Source organism: Urocitellus parryii, chromosome 9 (genome assembly GCF_045843805.1).
Source record: "Urocitellus parryii isolate mUroPar1 chromosome 9, mUroPar1.hap1, whole genome shotgun sequence".
Taxonomy (NCBI): Eukaryota; Metazoa; Chordata; class Mammalia; order Rodentia; family Sciuridae; genus Urocitellus; species Urocitellus parryii.
The window spans coordinates 107060457-107080339 of NC_135539.1; the positions used below are offsets into that span (position 1 = coordinate 107060457).

Below are 19883 nucleotides of genomic sequence, written 5' to 3' on the forward strand. Positions count from 1 at the left end.
AGATAATTCAACATTAACAAGTGAGTCTCATCTCAGGGTTGCAAGATTGGTTCAACATAACGCAAATCAATAAATGTAATTGACCACTTAAGTAGAATTCAGGACAAGAATCACATGATCATCTCAATATATTCAGAAAACGGCCTTTGATAAATCCAGCACCCATTCATGTTAAAAGTGCTGGAGAAGCTAGGAATAGAAAGAACTTACCTTACATTATAAAGTTATTTATAACAAACCCAAAGCCAACATCATACTGAATGGAGAAAAACTGAAAGCATTTCATCTAAAATCAGGAACAAGATGTCCCTCCTCTCTTACCGCTTCTATTCAATATAATTTCTCTAAACACTAACCAGAGAAATCAGACAAGAGAAGGAAATTAAAGGGATAAGAAAAGAAGTCGTCAAACTATCACTGTTTGACATATTTACTTAAAGGTTTTTTTTAACAAAAGAAATTTGTTATTTCAAGCCAATCAGATTTTTCAGAACTCAAAGATGATGACTTTGACATAAACATAGGAAAAAGTGACCTCTTATATACTGCTAATAAGATTGTAATCTGTTAGACTACACTTTGAGAACTGTTTTACTACATCCATTAAGGTGAATGTGCACAGACCTTATGATTTAGCAGCTGTACTGCTGGGCACACACACACACTCTACTTTAGTTTGGAGAGTATTGTCAAAATTACATCTGCATAGTGAAAGTAGTTGTCAAAAAGATTTTTTAAAAACCTTATTTATGCCAGTACTTAAAAATAAAGTGTAACATTTATCATAACATTTTATGTCTAAACCTGTGTCTGTTTATGATTGCTATCTATTAATCTAACATTTAGTATAACATTTTATATCAAAATTCAAATCTGTCTATGATTAATATGTCACTTGGTTTTCCCTTCTGCTTTTACTTTTACTACATAAAAATAACAATAAAAAAGTCAAAAGTTTTGGGGGGGGATAATTTCAGAAATAGCCATGCCTCCAAAACATTTTTTATAGAAAATTTCAAACCTAAAAATGAAACCCCATGTACTCATCCCTCTCCTTATCAATTTATGGTTAATGTTGATTCTTCTGTATTATTTCCCAGACCCCACTGAATTATTCTGAATCAAGTCTCAAACATATCATTTCATTTATAAATATTTCATTTTGTATCATCTAAAATGTAAAAACACAAAAGACAATACATGGAAAGACTGTGTTCCTAGAGGAGATGACTCAAAATTATAAATAAATCTATAAATTTAAAATAATTTATATTAAATCAGAATCAGTCAGAATCTAGTATTACTTTTTCAGGAAATTTGACAAAAGGGTTTTAAAATTCATTTGAATGAGTAAAAATAAATGAATAGCTGAAATAGTTTTGTAGTAACATAACATAGTATAAACAGAATTCTCCAGAGGAACAGAACCAATAGGATATACAGAGATATATAGAGAAAGAAATTTATTACTAGCAGAGAAGTTCCACAGTCTTGCAGTCTGCAAGCTGGAAGCCCAGAAAAATCAGTAGTGGTTCCAGTCCAAGTCCAAAAGCCCAAGAACCAAGGGAGCCAATGTTCTAAGTCCTGCTCCAAACCTGAGCAAAGTGTGAAAGCCCCAAACCAGGACATCGATAGTGCGTATAAATCCTGGTCTGAGTATGAAGGCTTGAGAACTAGGAACTGACTCTATACATTCTGATCTGTCAGGAAGCCCAAGAACCAGGCTTAGCTATGAGAGCCCTCACTTATAAAGAATCAAGAGTTGGGCTGGGGTTGTAGCTCAGTGGCAGAGTGCTTGCCTCGCACATGTGAGGCACTGGGTTTGATCCTCAGCACCACATAAAAATAAATAACTAAAAAAAATTTTTAAAAAAACAGAGTATAGCAAACACAGCCAATTTGCTGAGATACTAATAGTGTGTGAATCTTTTTTTTTTTTTTAAGCCATAATGTGACTTGGAGGACTTTATAAATCTGCTGAGTGATTGTGAATAAACACTAGAAATGAAGAGCTCTCTTCCCACCTCTTCCTCCTGGGGTTTACCATGTCTTTTTCACTTTTAAGTCTCTTTAAGGTCTAGGAAAGTGTGCTTGGAATTTTAAAAATATATACTTTTATTTTCTAAATTATTTAGTTGTGTCGGGAATTTTATGCCCCCAAATACAAAATATGTTAGGGTTTAAGTTTTAATTGAATAATGAGTATACTTGACTCTCACTGATGTTTATCTTTAGCTAAAGATCTTTAAAGTCATTGAAACTGATAAATGGAAGAACTACCTAGGTCTTTTTGTCTAACCATTTCATTTAACTTACTCTCAAAAATTGATGGAAAAAAATCCATACTAGAAAAAGAGTGTGTGTGTGTGTGTGTGTGTGTGTGTGTGTGTGTGTGTGTGGCGCGTGCCTGCATAGAAAGAATAATAAAGGCAGGAGAAGGTGGGAAATATTGAGGAAATTTTCAGTTAAATATATATGTGAATTCTTTGTATTATTTTTATAAGTTTTCTGACACTGAAACTACTTTAAAATAAAAAGTTTTAAAAAGTCTATAGACACATGGAAAGTGTAATCGTGATTCTCTTAGACAAATATACCAGTACCATGTTTTGCTTACTGCATGGCTCCCTTCTGTTCACTCAACAAGCATTTGTTAAGCATCTTACAACATCTCAAGGGATACAAAACAAAGATATAATAAATTCCAATTCTGAGCAGTGTCATCTCATTGCTTATATCCTTAAGTGGCTTCTTGGTTAGCTGTAGCTTTGACTGTTGCAAGGTCTGCTCAGGAAGGGAACTCAGTTATCTATCCCTGACTGTGAAGGGAAGCAGTGGCCTTCATGCTGAGTGTTTGCCATCTCCCTATCAACACAGACTTTAAGGCTACTCAAAATTATTTCTTAATATAAGTGTAAGTTGCTACCTTCAGAGTTTTTGGAAATGTCTTCCTTAGTTTTTCCCCTGTATTTAAAGTAGGTAAAAGTTAACATCTCATTTCTATTTTCAGATACCTGAGTGTTTTTTCTTTAAAAAAAAAAAGCCTAATTGTTTCAGTGGAGGATCAGGTCTGAGCAGCTTACCTCAGGATAACGGCTCAAAGTAAAACTTCTGGGAATTGAATGCTGGGAGATATTCTGATATGTTAAACTTTAAAGTGTCTGTTCTTGTCCATTAATCTATTTTTGGTAACAAGCAGTTTGGGAATTTTTGAATTATTATTATTGTACCTACCCTGATAGGGTACTATCAGATTACTGTCAATTCAGTTCAACAAACTTGAGTTCCCAGTAAGGACCAAGCATTGATTTATACATAGGGTACACAAAGATGAGTATAACATAGTCTGATAACAGAAACAGACATGTAAGAAAATAAGTAGAACATAAACTAATAAGTATAATCATGGATTTAGTTATAAAGGACAGAGTTGACACCAAGAAGGAAATTTTAACTGCCAGAGAAGAAAAGGACAGACATGGGAGAGAAGAGAAAATCTTATAAGATAGCCAGATTCTTAGATTCCATAGTAGGAAGTCAATGAATAAATTTTAAATGGAGTAATCTGGAAATGGTGTTATAATAAGCTATATGGAAGTTAACAGCAAAAGAAACAGTTGGAAAGGGTTCTGTCCGGGAAGCAGGGATCTGACAAGGGAAAATATAGTGCTATTATTTTTCATTGTCTATCTTATAGTACACTTTGCCTTTTGAAAACTGTATGCATATATTAATTAGCTAAAAATTTGTTTTAAATTTAATTCTACTTAATAATTTAGGCCAAACTCAAGTGGTAACTTATGAATTTATCATGTGCCATAGATAAGTGAACATGCATATTCCTTCATTTAAACTCACATGACAGTTCTTTAGACTCTATACAACATTTATCATATTCTCATTGCTTATTTTTCTCATCTCTCTGCTAGATTTATTAGCCTTTTGAAAGCAGGAACTGTTTTATCTCAGAATCTCCCTTAGTGCTTGATTCCTTTCATGTAGTTGACATAATTGAATTGAGGTTTAGTCATGTTGTTTGTTGGCTCACATTTTGGTATCTTGGTGGCTTAAAAATTCAAATGTTCTAACTAATATATACAGTGCCATCTGCTAAGCATTATTTTTTTGAAAATGTAATTTCATCTAGTGCTCTTAAATCGGATTCTATGTATTTTGGTAGAATACTCTGTATTTAAGAGCACATTCTAGTTTATTGATAATAAGAATTTTTGTTTCTTAAAAATGATGAGCTGGTTTTTCATTGGGATAGCTATTGTTATTGCAAAGGTTGATTTCTGATATATAGGTTTATTTATTTCAATCCCACAAAAATGGCTCTTATTTGATTCCAAGAAGACTGGTATTTCCTGCATTTGATCCTTTGCCATATTAGGGGATTACTCATTTTAATATTTTAATCTCATGGTAACCAAACAATCAGAGTAATAGAAGTGATTGCTCTTGAGAACAGACATTTGGTCTGCCTTCTGGCTATGTCTTAGTCAAGGGAATATCAAGCTATTCTGGACAGTTGGTAGGGTAGGGTGTCAGTCCATACACAACCAAGCCTTTGATACAATGGCCTATGGAGGCCACTTATCTATACCATAGCAGGAATACAACATGCATAAAGGGAAGTTGTGGAAATAAGATTAGGAAGTTGAGTACAGAATTTGTCAGGTTTGTATTTGTATCCTTTAAGTAACTAAAAGCCCAATTAAAAAAGAGTTATACTTTAACAATCAGGGAAATTATTGACTGGATATCCAAAATAGGACAAGTTCTATGATGGAATTTGCAATGACTCAAGCTCTGCTTTTCTCAGTTTTGCTCTCCTTTCTGTGTCGGTTGCTTGCCTAGCTCATAGCTGGGTAACAGAAATTTGAGACCTCAAACTCCCATGAAAGAACAAAGACAAGAGGAAAAGTAGATTTAGTTTTTCTGGGCAACCTTTCTTCAAATTTTCCCTATAGCCCCTATAGAACTTTTATTATCACCTTGACCCTAACTGGTTATGAGTCCATTCCTACACCCTAATTCCTGTGGCTGAGAGAACTGTGTGTGATCACTAGCTTTGACATGGACTTCTTTTTTTTTTTTTTTTTTTTTTGTACCAGGGGTGCTTAACCACTGAGCCACATCCTCAGCCTTTTTAATATTTTATTTAGAGACAAGGTCTCACTAAGTTGCTTGGGGCCTTGTTAGTTGTTGAGGCTGGCTTTGAACTCATGATCCTCCTGCTTCAGCCCCCTAGTTGCTAGGATTACAGGCATGTGCCGCCACACTCATCTGACATGGACTCTTAATAGGAAGATGCCAGGGCTACTATAGCTTGCTGAGTGAGAGCAGATTTGCAGACATTTGCATTGGGTGCATTTATTTCATTCCTTTTTGAGAGTGGGATTCTGAAGAGTAGTAGGTGAATAGCTTAAAAAGCACTACTTATACTGCAAAGCTGTGTCAAAATAGTATTAAATCATCTAAACATAAAAACTTAATTATGCCATTCACTTAAAAATAAAATCTGATTTTCAGTTTTACTTTTTAGTTTTGAGACAACCTTCTAGTATCAAGATGAAGTGAATTAACCTTTCTAAATTTCCAAATATTTAAGAGAGAGAAGCAATGAAATTTCCTATGTGCAGACCATGCTGGCTAAAAACTGCAGGGCATTATTCTGCTAGGACTCTAACCCTTATATACATTGCTCAGGGGTCATCAGGAGATTTGAATTTAATTTAAAATCGGAATTTGTGGCTCCCACTGTGGCCTTACTCCTAATGGGATTCTTCTTTTCCAGTTGCAATGGTCACACTAATCTCTGTCCTCTTGAATCTTAAACTAGTATGACTGACATGTGTTTTTATGTAAATTCAAGCCTCCCTATGTGGCACTGACTGAATTGTTCTCAAGTGAAAAGATGTTAAAAAAAAAAAAAGGAGAAAATTGCCCATCTTCCAATGCAGACTCTTCTCCAGTGCCTGCCTGCTTTTAGTTCTCCTAAGTGCATTCACTGATTATTTTTTTGTTTTGTCCAAAATTTATAATTGTTGCCCATAATGTCATTACAAGAAGCAGAACTCCTTTCTTGTTTTATTTTAGTGGATAGTAAGAGTTATAAGTTGAGTTATAGCTCAGTCTCAAACTTTGAGAGGAGAGAATAGTTTTTACTCACTTTTCTGGCCTTTTACTTTTAAAATAGGACCACATTTTACAAAAATAATTATGAAAATAGGAACCAGGCCTGGCATAATGGTGCATGCCTATAATCCCAGTCACTCAGGAAGCTGAAGCAAGATGATCACAGGTTCAAAGCCAGCCTCAGCAATTTAGCGAGGCTATAAGCAACCTATTGAGATCCTGTCTCAAACTAAAAAATAAAGGGCCCAGGATGCTGGGCACAGTGGTGCACACCTGTAATCCCAGCAGCTTTGAGAGGCCGAGACAGGTTCAAAGCCAGCCTCAGCAAAAAGCAAGGCGCTAAGCAATTCATTGAGATCCTCTCTTTAATTAAGATATAAAATAGGACTGGGGATGTGGCTCAGTGGTCTACTGCTCTTGAGTTCAATCCTTGGTACCCGCCGCCAAAAAAAAAAAAAAGGAGTGGGGGCTGAGAATGTGGCTTAACAGTTAAGCACTCTTGGGTTCTTGGGTTCAATCCCTAGTATAAAAAAAAAAAAAAAAAAAGGAACCAGAATCGCATTGCAGGACTTAATTATAAGATGCTTATCTTTATGACTCGGAATGTTTTTACTAAATTAAGATTAATATTTAAACTGGGCAAAGGGCCAAACGTCTGTTAATTTCAGCTATTCAGGAGGCTGAGGCAGAAGGATCTCATGTTTGAAACCAACCTGGGCAACTTAACTAGACCCTGTCTCTAAATAAAAAGGGGGACTGGGGATATAGCTCAGGGTTGAATATCCCTGGGTTTAATACCTAATACCAGAAAAAAAAGATAAATATTAAATGAACAAAGAGAACTTATGGATGATCCCCAAGAATACAGACCAAAAATTACATGATCCTATTGAGAAACACTGCTGGCCATCATCTACAACTAAATGAGAATTTTCTGACTTGGTTATTTTTCAGTTTAAAAATCTTCTCATCAAAGGCATTTTTATAATTTTTTAGTGGAATATAAATAGGTATAATCCTTGTAAAGATACTGTAGAGATAACTTTCAAAAATTACTAATGCATTTAACTTTTGAATTTCTCATATATAAATTTACACAGATCATACGGGTAAATTTACACACCTGTGACTGAACATCTGTATGATGTCATTCATTGCCACAATGCTTATAATAATAAAAGATGAAAACTATCCATCAATAGGAAATAAGAGGAATTTATATTATTTAACATGTATCAAGAGGTTACAGTGAAAATTAGAAAATAGTTTTAACAGAATGATTATGCAAATATGATCTCTCAAAACTTTTAGGAGATAGCCGTAAGCAACTTTGTGAGACCCTGTCTTAAAATTAAAAAATTAAAAAGACTATGAATGTAGCTTAGTGGTAAAGTACCTAGGGTCCTATCTCCAGTACCACCCTCCCCCAAAAAAGAAAACAATAAAGTTGTTCATTCTAATCAAGAAAAAAAGAAAAGAGAGAAAACCTACATTACCACTATAAGCAATGAAAAAGGGGGATTCCATCAAATCCTATAATTATTTAAAAGACAATATAAGGATATGGAATTTAACTTTTCCAGAACATAGAAAAAGAAGGGATACTTCCTAGCTTGTTTTAGAGTCCAGCATAATACAGATACCAAAATCTGAACTGAGGACTTTATAAGAAAAATGTACAGACAAACCTCTTATATGATTACAGATACAAAACCAAACCCAGCAATACATGAAAAATACATCATGTTATATAGCAAGAACATACTTTCCAGGAATAAAAGTTTGGTTTAAAATCTAAAATCAATGTAATTTATCTCATTAACAGAATTGAAGGGAAAATTCCATAAGCAGTTCATTAGATGGAAATTTTTTTGATAAAATGCAACTCATAATAAAAATAAAACACTCTCAGCAAACTGGGACTAGAAGTAGATTTCTTTAATATGATTAATGTGTCTACAGAAAAAATCTACAGCAAATATCATGCTTAATTGTGAGCTATTGGATGTTTCTTCCCTAAAAGATTAAGAATGGGGAACAAGGATGCTCATTATCAGTACTTATATTCAACATTGTAGTAAAGGTCCTACCCAGGCCAATATAGCAAGAATAATCGAGTGTACACATAGGACAAGTGTTAGTAAAATTGCCATCAGTTGAATTAATTTGTCTTCCTACCTGAAAATTAAGATTATATAAGGTTCATTGGAGGATACAGACATCTACTCATTCACAGACTTCTGCCCAACTAACCTACACATGTTAATGGCAGATAACTAAGGAGACTTCTTACAGAAGGAGTTGGGGAAAGGCTCTTCACAAAAACTGACTTTCTTTATACTAATCATCTTTATTTCGTATCCATTCAAGTGGAGATGGTGGCTTGAGACAGAAGGAGTGTGGCCTTTTGCAACCAAGTAGTTGAGATATAGCAGGGTAAGGATATATGAGCTTAGCATGGTATGGTAAACATATAACATTTTCCATGGCATTTTGAAATTTTTACCTCCTTGTTTCTGTATCTCTGAGTATATCAGTATTGCTATTAAAAGGGTCTTTAAAGTCTTTGTCAGGGATTCATCTTTTTAATACTTGATAGCAACTATACTTTTACTTTTATATGATTGGCTTGAGGCTGACTTCAGTGTTGCTTTAGTGATAGAGGAAGAGAATGTATATATGGGTGTGTATGTGTATGTGTGTACATGTAATGTGTGGAAAGTCTCATATTATATGAAATAGTCATGGAGTGACAACCCCTCCTAATAAATACTGATCTAGTCTAGCTGTTGCAGCTGTTGCTAAACCCAAAGAAGCACAGTAATGCTTGCCCTGAGGGATCTGGCCACCAGTACTGACATTGTATGAGTGTTTAACCCACACCAAGTACTGTTGTAAGCACTTTGTAAGGTAAATCATTGTACTAGCCCCATTTTACAGTTGAGGTAATTAAGTCGTATCAAGGTTATATGGCTTACTCAAGGACACACAGCTGACAAATGATAGAGTGAGGATTCAATCCCAGGCAGTCTGCAAATCACAATGCCACACTGCCTTCTGGGATTGTTTTAATTGTGTCTAAAAAGCAGACTCTTTAAGTGTCCCCAGGTTCACCCCTACAAATCCTCACTATTTTGTAAAAGGGAATATTAGCCAGGGAGTACTCACTTCATGAACCTTAATCAGAACCTGGTGTGGAGAGGGCAGAGGAGAAATAGAAAATTTCGTTTAAAATGATATTTCGATGACTTAGTGTAGGGGTTTGTTGTTTTGTTTTGGTACTAGAAATTTAACCCAGATGTGCTCTACCACTGAGCTATATCCCCAGCTCATGTGTATTTTTATTTTGAGACAGGATTTTCACTAAGTTGCTGAGGCTGGCCTTGCATTTGTAGTACTCCTGCCTCAGATCCCAAGTTGCTGGGAACCACCCCTGTCCTGAGTGTAAGTCTTAAAAGGGCTAAGAAATACAAGTCTATTGGATACTTTCATATACTGCAAGCAATTCCAATATTTTTAATAAGTTAAGACATTGTTTAATTCATCTTTCTGTTGTTCATCCAGAGTAGCTGCAAGCCCAAACTTGAAGTTTTTAATACCTTAAGATCTCCTATTCCATTTAAATATTCAGTCAACCAAAACAGTTCTATACTATTGCTTTGGAGAAATGTAGTTTTATATTTTGGGAAATAGAAAGATAGTTAAGATTGGGAAAGTCATTTTCTATGCAAATGAAACAATTTGGTTCCTTTTCATTCTTTTACATATTGAAAGCAAAAGTTGAGTCAAAGCTATATGAGTTCTTGAAATTGACTTTAATAGATTTTTCATACCACACTCTTTCCTTCTTTCCTCTCCTCCTTTTCTTGTTCAGTAATGCATAACTTTGGGTGTTAAAATAACCCCCATTTGATATTTTAAAATTTAAGTAGCAAAAGAAAGGAGTCTGATTATAATGTAATTCACAAGTAATGTTCCTTCTGATTTTTTTCCCCAAATTGTGAACTAATGACCTTAGTACATGAACAATTTTTTAAAAGCCTTTGAGGGAGTATAGTTACTCTGTTGTTTTGGAAACCTTTGTATTTATTTGACTGGTCTGAACATTGTGTTCTACTGATTCTACTATGTAAGTTGCTTACTGTTTTTATGATGGAATGCATCATTATAATTTTTAAATCCTTACTAAGTAACTGACAAATTTGGCCAAAACCTGAAATAGCAATCTAGACTCTTTTGAGAAATGGCAAATAGTAGACCCTAGACAAAGAGAAAACAAGCATTTTAGACCTTTCAGAAATAGCTGGAGGGCTTCTAAAAAGAAAATTGAATTCATCTACTTTCATATCTCCCATAAAATGGAGAATGGGAATGTTTATTTTCCCTCTTTCCCCCAATCCCAGTAAAATAACACTCAATGGGTTGTCTTTTTTAAAAATATTTTTTAGTTGTTGATTTTATTTATTTTATTTATTTGTATGTGGTGCTGAGAATTAAACTCAGCATCTCATACATACCAGGCAGGGGTTCTTCCACTGAGCCACTACCCCAGCCCTAAATGGGGTTTTTAAAGATTCAAACCCACAAGGAAGAGAACAGTATTGGAGACAATGTTAACAAACCTTGATAAGTTGGAAAACAGATGAAACAATAAATAACATGACAAAACCCTGAGCCAACTGTGGGAAGCCAGGATCCCACCTGATTTATACTTTAGAACTTCTAAAAGACTGGCAGCATCAATACCCATAGAAGTGAGGTTAAAATGTTGCTAAGCTTGGGCAGACTGGTCAAAATCTGTTTAGAAAGAACTAAAAACCCCTACCCTATATCCCACAGCTGACTGATAATTCTTTCCCTATCCTGGCAAATATGGGAGGATTACTCTAGAGAAATAGAAACCGTGCTGAGGAGCAGCAGCCCTGCTGAGGCAGAGGTCCCAGCATGAAAACAGCATGGTGAAGTAATGTCTGTGTGCCCCACCCCCTCTCTGGCTACAAGAAAGCTTCCCTCTGGAGGCAGGAAATCAGAGGCTCTTTCCCTGGGAAAATGGGTGAGTTCAAGAGGAAAAACAGTTTTATGTGGCCCAGCCAGATGACTATCAGTGAGGCTTATAGCCAGTGGACTCCACTTATATGCTGAGGGCTTTCGGCTAACATCCATAAATGTGAGCAAATAATAGTGAATTACCAGGTAACTAGTGATCCAACCAGCCTGAACTCTGAAAGATAGAGACTGAAACAAACATAAAACATGACTTAGAGAAACAGAGGCAATACTGGAAAGACAGTGGCTGAAAAATCATAATATACATTAGAGTTCATCAATCCTTTTTTCTTCTTTTGTGAATGTTTAAACTTTCCATTACAATTTTGAAAACCTCTCATAACAATAAGATATTGCAACTGTAATAGAATATTCTAAAAAGGAACATAGAACAGTATGAGTTCTAGAAATTAAAAATGCAATAAAAGAAATAAAAACTCAGTAAAATGTTTAGAAATTAAATAAGAAATCTCCCAGAAAGGACAACAAAAGAGATGAAAAAATGGTTTCTAACTCTGAATTGTATGTGTAGCCAAATTATCAATCAAGATTGAAAACTAGGTTAGTGTGAGCTTTCTGTCTCTATAACTAAAAACTTAAGATAATCAACTTCTAAAGAGAAAAGGTTTATTTTGACTGAGAGTTTTAGAGGTTTCAGTTCATGAGTGGTTGACCCTATTGCTTTTGGGCCTTTGACAAGGCAGCACATTATGGTAGAAACATGTGGTGAAGCAAGATAGCTTATTCCTTAGTCAAAGAGCAAAGAGAAAGGAAGGGGAGGAGGTCACCAATGACCTAAAAGTCTTCCAATAGGCCCCACCTCTTAAAGGTTCCACTACCTTCTAGTAGCACCTCCTGGGGACCACGCCTCCAATATATAGGTCTTTGGGGGATATTTAAGATCCAAGCTATAGCAAGACAGAAAAAAAGACATTTGTTGCAAACTTTTAAGATTTCAAGTACCCTTTTTCTAGAAACCACTGGAGAATGTGCTCTATCCAAATGAGAAAAGAAAAACAAGGTATAGAAAATATTGTGTCTATTTTAGGAGTACAGGGCATCATTAGGATGTTAGCAAGAGGACTTTATAGAATGAAAATTGCAGGCATCAAGTCCTGAGTGTGTGTAAAGTCTTTAAATAAAATTTTACTTGAATAGTCCTGCATATCTATGTGTACATTGTCTCTGACTGTTTTCATATCACAAGACAAAATTGAGCAGATATGACAGAGACCAAATTACCAACAAAGCCTAGAAGTTTTTGTTGTTTTTTTTTTTGAAATAGAGATTGAACCTAGGGGCACTTAACTACTGGGCCACATCCCTAGCTCTTTTTATTTCTTATTTTGAGACAGGGTCTTGCTAAGTTGCTTAGGCCCGTGCTCATTTGCTGAGGTTGGCTTCAGCCTCTAGAATCACTGGGATTACAAGCATGAGCCACCACGTCCAGCAAGCCTAGAGAGTATTTTCTTTTTAGTCTTCTTAGAAAAAGTTGTGGACCCAAACTAGAGAACTGATTCTAGACAATTGTCTGGGAGCTTGTGGTTGAATTAGTTGTCTGTACATAGAAAATTACATAAATAAAAAATAATGTAATTGCTTAATCCAGGGAAAATAAAAATGGGCAAGGAAGGAATAGAGGCCATAATTCACTACATGATTTGACTATAAATGTTTGATTATAATACAGAACCTAAATTTTACGTTAAATATCTCATTGAATTTACTGCATAGTTGATAAGGATGATGGAAAGGATGCACATGTGTGGTGAGAATAGGAAGAAACTTGATCATCTTCTGTTGGCAGGAAGTTAGTAGATAAGATCTAACACTAAAGAATAAATATAGTGATAAATACCAAGTTAATTGGCAAAAGAGGTGAATAGTGTTCTAGTAGCCATTTCCAATCAATGAAAGTGCCTACTCATGAAACCATTATTATGGTGTAATTACTGAAAAGCCACCAAATTTGGGCAGATTCAATCTGGTTGTTTGACTTTCCTGCCAAAGGACATTGCTAAAATGTATCATGATGCCTAGTACTTAGTGAAATGACTGAGCATATTCTGCTTAGCTGCATTTTAAAAGTTCATCTGTTCTACATACTGCTCCCACCTGGAAATATAAAGACATAATTATTCTCAGTAATAATTTCTAAGTTAGGACAATATAAAAGTATGTTTTCAGCCTCTAGAACTGGACCTAACACATGATAGGCTAGTGAATGTTTGAATAAATACATAAGTGAACTATAATGAACAACAACTTCAAAAGTCAAAAGGCCTGGGGCTGGGGTTGTGGCTCAGAGGTAGAACATTTGCCTGGCATGCATGAGGTGCTAGGTTCAATCCTCAGCACCACATAAAAACAAAATAAAATAAAGATATTGTGTCCACCTATAACTAAAAAATAAATGTTAAAAAAAAAAAAGCCAAAAGGCTTTGAGAAGTTCAAACCAACCCTTAGAAAGCAATGATGGAGCCAGGCATGGTGCACACACCTGTAATCCCAGTGGCTTGGAAGGCAGAGGCAGGAGGATCACAAGTTCAAAGTCAGCCTCAGCAAAAGTGGGGTGTTAAGCAACTCAGTGAGACCCTGTCCCTAAATAAAATACAAATATATATATATATGGCTGGGGATCAGTGGTCAAGTGCCCCTGCTATCCTCTTCCCCCCCCCAAAAAAAAAGCAAAGATATTTTCTATAAATTTATTCAGTTTTTCATTACTAAAGCTAAATTGTGGTTCTAAATGATTTTCACTTTTGAATTAAAGAAGTTTGTCCCTTTTCTTCCTAACCCTTGATAGGATCTTTCCAGTTAAAGATGTACCCCTGGAGACTGATGACCTTGCCAATTGGCTTTATCAACGCTTTATTGAAAAAGAGGACCTCTTATCACATTTTTATAAAACAGGTACACAGTGTTTTCTATTATATACATTTATGAAATTACCAGAAATCTTAAAGGTAGGCTTTAGGGAAGATAGCCATTTTTCAAATCTTTAAATTCCCTAAAGTAATCAAAGTATTTCTGTATTTAAGATATGTCAGCTTATAATTTTTTATAAAGACAAATTTATGATAAGTTTGCTCTGAATTAGCTTGTGGGCAAAGGCAATGAGTATGATTTCACACAAAGGAGAGAGATTCAGTGAACAACTGTGATCATACATGTATAATCATATGGGGCATTTTATAAATGAGACAGAGAGAATGTGTGTGTGTGTGTGTGTGTGTGTGTGTGTGTGTGTGTGTGTGTGTGTGTGTGTTGGAGTGGGGGGCTGGGGATCAAATCCAGAACCTTACATATGATAGGCAGGTGCTCTTAACACTGAGCAACATCCCCAACCCTACATGGTGGCATGTTTTATGAAGTAGCAAATAGCATAGAGTTTTGGCATTTCATCATATAATCTCATTGTAGCTATTCGAGGTCATTTTTAACTGCGTTTTAGTGGCTTATTCTTTACATGAAAGGATAACATTCATTTTTTAAGTTTTCATAAATTAAAAACTTAAACATTTCTTTTCCTCTTAAGAATAAAAGACTTAAGTAGTCTAAGTTTCTTTCTAAATATTCTCTGCACCCTATAAAAAACTATAGTGCAGTGAAAAAAAAAAATAGGAGGAGGGAAGAAGAAGGCAGAAAAAAGGAAGTTAGGAAAGAAGGAAATTACTATTAGTAGAATACCCACCCAGCCCCAGTACTACCAAAATGCTTTATGAATTGCTATGTTGTAGGCCTATTTTCTAGCTCCTTTATAGGGAGAAAAAGGTAAACAGAAAGTTGTTCTTGACCTGAGAATGGCCTTGGTGTTTTAGTTTAACAGAAAGCTGAGAAGGTATGGGTGATAAGAGACTACCAAGATCTCTGCTTTCTCAACCTCAATTTCTTGCCTTCATATATTTGGCCTAAATTATAGTAACAATAGTAGAGGCCTCTTTTTAAGAAAACTATTTGCATATTAGACCTTGAAACTTGAAAGTACACTCTGTAAATTGCTTGTGAGCAGCAAATCCTCTCTTGAATCAGCTTACCCTGGGAGATTATCAGCAAGGACAAAGATTGTTTGAATGCTGAAGAGTGTTAAAGATGACCTTAGGTAAAATTGATCTGGCTTTCCAGAAAAGAATTTAGAGGCATCTGTTTGCTTTGTATTTTTCCTTTTTATTATTAAGACATATTTCATAAAGCCTACTGCCTTTTAAAAATATTATTGGTGTTATATAATCACTTTTTGTGGCAAAAAAAATTATTTTCAAATGGATTAGTGGTGTCGGTTTCACAGATCCTGTGTCCCAGCCACTATGGAAATGTCTCCAGATAAGGGGAAAAAGCTACCAGAATAACTATTCTCATACAAATTTTACTCCTATGGAAGACAAACAGTAAAAGTCTATAGATAGAGAAAAGGACAGATGAGCCCATTACAGATTAGGGAAAATTTTAGGAAGGAAATAAACCTGTGAGTGACAAGGGCCAGGAGTGGCATTTTTTTTTTTTTCCTGATATGGGAAGGATTCACTGAGGAGGGGCATTCCAGCAGAGAGAATAAAGGCAAAGGCTGGAATGAGGAAGAACCTAGTGGCTTGGAAATTGTATTTCAAATGAGATCTCTTTTCAGGAACAATGGAAAGTTATAGAAGGCTTTCAAAAAACAAACAAACAAAAAGACCCCATGAGTCTCATTAAATTAATATTCAACTTTTATTGTAGGAGACCTGCCTTTGCAGTAAACAATATTTCTGTCTTGTCTTTCAGGAGCCTTTCCACCTGTCAAGGGTCAGAAGGAAGCTGTTTCCAGGGAGATGAACCTCAGCAACACGTGGTTATTTCTTATATACTCTTTTGCAGTGTTGTCAGCCTGTATGTGGTACAACATCATTGAGTATTTTTACCATTGCCTATTTTAGGAATTGACTTGGACTTGTCAAGGTCACCATAGGAGTTCAGACTTTCATGAGTGTGCATTATTTTACATGTGCAAATCAGAATATATAAAAGAAGCGAAGGAAATTCAGTGGATGAATTAATATTTATCCCCCTTTGGGATATTTTAAAACTCTATTAAAATGAGGATCAGTAATATAATGACCTGCTGATATATTTTAAGAACTTTTCATGTTTTAAAGAGATACATTCTACCACATATAGGCAAACATCACATTTGGAGAAGAGGAAATCATAAAAATCATCCTGAAAGACTGTCTGAAAGAAACTGTTGCCACAGGATCTACCTGGTCATTTAGTTCAAGCTCAGAATTACACCTCTCCTAGCTAGCAGTCCCTATTAGAGCAGTGCGCCACAGTGCCCACATCTCCACCCATTTGGGCTGTGGTTCTAGTAGCCATGAGGGGAGGGAGCTGGAGGCACCTCCCAAAGAGTGTTTTCCCTGTTGCTTGAGGTAACAAACTTCAGTCCTTAGCACCTGACCAGGTGCAGTGTTGATATTCTCTGTGGGGAGGAACCAGTGTCCACTGAACACCCCCTGGCATAGGCTCTGATTTTATGAAGGCTAGCTCAGTCCAGCACCGTGTTTACATGCGCTAGTGCTTTCCTTTCCACCAGGGTAGGGTGGGGTGGGGGCAGCACCCTGTTTCTCTTTTTGTATAGAAGGCATACTATAGATTGACAATTGTATTTTACAAAATGCACTTTTACCAGATGCCAATATAACAAATGATAGTAACATAGCCTGAAGACAAAAGTAAGCCTCGTCAGTGAGTCGGCTTCCCCAGGGGCTCTCCTGTCTCTGCAGTTTTGCCCGCAGCTGCTGTCCAGCACCACCCTGCATTGGGCATCTCCCTGACAGGGTGACCCTATTTGTAACTAGAGGCTCCCTGCACCCCTCTTTGACATAGTATCACTAAATGCATTTGGGGATGGATGAACAAATTAACATAAAACATTTAGATGATAAATTTAAGGGAAAATAGACTAGTTCATTAGGAAAACAAGAGCTAGAGCCAGACATTGGCTTCTACTGGTGACTGGTTCTCAAGTGGCTCCCCTCCATATCTGTATAGACAGCAGTGTGTTCCAGCATTATATCAAGGAGCTGCCCCTCTCAGGGTTGGTGTAACCAGGAGAGGCCTGCACAAAAGGCTTCCCAGTCTCTTCCAATTGCTTTTGAAGAGGGTAACATCAAGTTTCTGTTATTTCTAGAAAACTTTTTTTTTCCTTTTGGTCAATATGTTTATGTGATGTACCTCACAGGAGAACCAAACTCTTCTCAAAAAAATGCTGGCCCTACATCAGTGTTGAAATAGAGAATGTTTTCAGTTTAGGGTTGTAAGATTAAGATCTAATAAGTCCGTGGTAGTTTTCTGTGATTTGAGCACTATAGACTCCCCTGTTGTCACAAATTACAAAAATAACAATTCTGAAAAGTAAGCTGTAAAATAAAAATAAAGGCTAATGTTTCTGTTTTCCAGTGAACCAAAAAAAAGATGTGAATTTTCCCACAGTTGTGTGGGAAAGATAAAGCAACACCAAATAAAAGCCCACAGCAGCTTCATCTTTAGGATAACTCAATATATGTGAAGGGAAAGGATGCATTAACTGAAATACCTCATTGAATATTATATTATACTATTAAAGTGCAGAAAACAGTTTTGATATGTTTGGTTTGGTAACAATTGTTATAAAATGCAATTTTCTTGAAACTGAAGCATTTCATTATGTGTTCTACAGTGACAATGAGTAAGTGAGACCAGTCTCACTTGTAAGGTGTCAGTGATGATAGGAAGCCAAAGAGAAGCTCAGTGATGCTTCTGGTTGAGATCCAGCAAACATTACTTAATTACAAGATGAAATGAATTGTTCATTTGAGATATTAGCCATCTGGGGAGAGGTTGCTCACTCTTAAAAAATAGTTATGCATAGTCCTAGCTTGTAGACCTTTCCCTCATTGCAAAGCAAGTCACAGGGTAGAGTGAACAGTTCTCCTATTTTTTTAAAAAAAAAATGTATACATAAATGTGGCTTAGAGCCATTTTTGACATCGCTGTGCTCCAAAGGAACGTGACACTGTTAAATTTACTGTACACATTAAACTTTCCTGTAAGATGCTTTATTTTTCAAGTGCAGTATCATTTCCACAGTCTTTATAGATGTGAGTTAATTTTTGAAAATTGATCCATGAGTTGTAAATAGATGTGTATTTGATCTGCCCTGCCCCTCTTTGATTCTTTCTAATATGTTCTTTCTCTTCCGTTTGCAAATGTATTTGTTTGAGAGCCTTGATAGTGCTTTCCTTGTCAGTAACTGGAGTTCACCTGCTGTACTAGGAAATATAAAGAGAAAAATCAGTGTTCTTCTATGGCAATCTGGGGAAGCAGCAATATGCCACTATACAGAGCTGAATAAAAATTCGTATTTGAACTTTCTTTGTAAAGTGAGATGAAAGGAGGTCATGTATTTTGTCAAGGGGAAAGAAAACAAAACTATGCCAGTGTTATACCAGTGGTTCTTTAGAATCTCAGCACTTCTTGGTCTCAGCTGGACTGCCTAGATTCCCACAGGAGATAGAGTTGAGAAGCTCACTGTTGGGATCCTGGCATCACCAAGAAACAGTGATAGAGCATCTGCTTGGCCACAAGCAGATTCCGTGACTGCAAAAAGTGACCAAGCCAGCTAGTCACTCTTAACTTCAGAAACAATTATCGGTGATGAAATATACACATGATAGATGGACTTAAAAGCAATAGAGGGTAAAGAAAAATTACAGAGTAGAAAATGATGTTTTGGAGGAGCAAACTAGTTGGTTGAGAATTTAAACAGAAGATTTTTTTTTTAAAAAAAGATAGCTGAGTTCAAACCTGTCATATCATTAAGTAGTTTTTGGTTTTTGATATTCAACCAATCCTTAATTTTTCACAGTAAAGGAACTAAAGGTTACTGGAAAATTAATTACTGGATACTTAATCCAGTTATAAGTCATAAGGAAGCCAAAAATCTTATTCCTGAAGGAGTTTGAAGTTTTACTTTTCATCAAACTCTTTTTTCCTTCTAGGGATGCTTGCTAATTTAAAAAAAATGATTTGAATTGTTTATTAGCTTTTTCTTGCCTGTGTATGTAGGACTGTTAATGAGTAGTGAAATAACATGGAAAGACAGAGAGCTATGAGGAAGAGGAAACTCCAAAGCCTGAATGGGCTGGAAAAGGCATCCCTGATTATCAAGAATAGGTTGTACTGATATTGTTATCAGCCTTTTTATCAAAATGAAATCTTACATCACCCAGTGTAAGCTTCAGAACATCATCCTAGTGTTGCTGCCATCTGCTGATGCTGAGGATGGCCCTTCATTCTTTGTTCATGTTGCTTACTTCTTGTGGATTTGTCTTAGTAGTGTTTTTTGACAATCACTTCTCTGAAGACTCTTCTAAACTAGTTGGTCCTGGTTATAATCATAGAATGTAGTCTTTAATCATGGGTAGTCTTCTTAGTATTCTTTTTTATATTTAAAAAGGAAATGTTTTATTTGCACTACTGAATAGGAAGAGTTAACTGTTTTCTTTGTTCTTTTTCTGAAGTCACTACATAGGACTTCACTCCAGAGTTACCATTGAGTGTGCTCAGCTCTAGTCCACAAAGGATGGATAAAAATGGTTTGTTTAAAATATTTATATTTTTTTCCTTTTTTTTTTTTTTTTTGCCCTGCAGAGCTATGAGCTTTACATGTGTTAACATGC

General features: G+C 35.7%; 1 protein-coding gene across 3 annotated transcripts in view; it reads left to right on the forward strand.

Annotated features, from left to right (window-relative positions):
- Positions 1–18504, forward strand: part of Lpgat1 (lysophosphatidylglycerol acyltransferase 1) — a 72152-nt gene extending 53648 nt beyond the window's left edge. For 2 of the 3 annotated variants that reach the window (XM_026387405.2, XM_026387408.2), the window contains exons 7-8: positions 13994–14100; positions 15949–18504. In XM_026387405.2, coding sequence (XP_026243190.2) covers positions 13994–14100; positions 15949–16100 — 259 coding nt within the window. In that variant the 3' untranslated portion in view covers positions 16101–18504. The remainder of the gene's footprint in view (positions 1–13993; positions 14101–15948) is intronic. The other variant, XM_026387407.2, reaches the window with a different exon arrangement.
- Positions 18505–19883: the final 1379 nt, after the last annotated feature.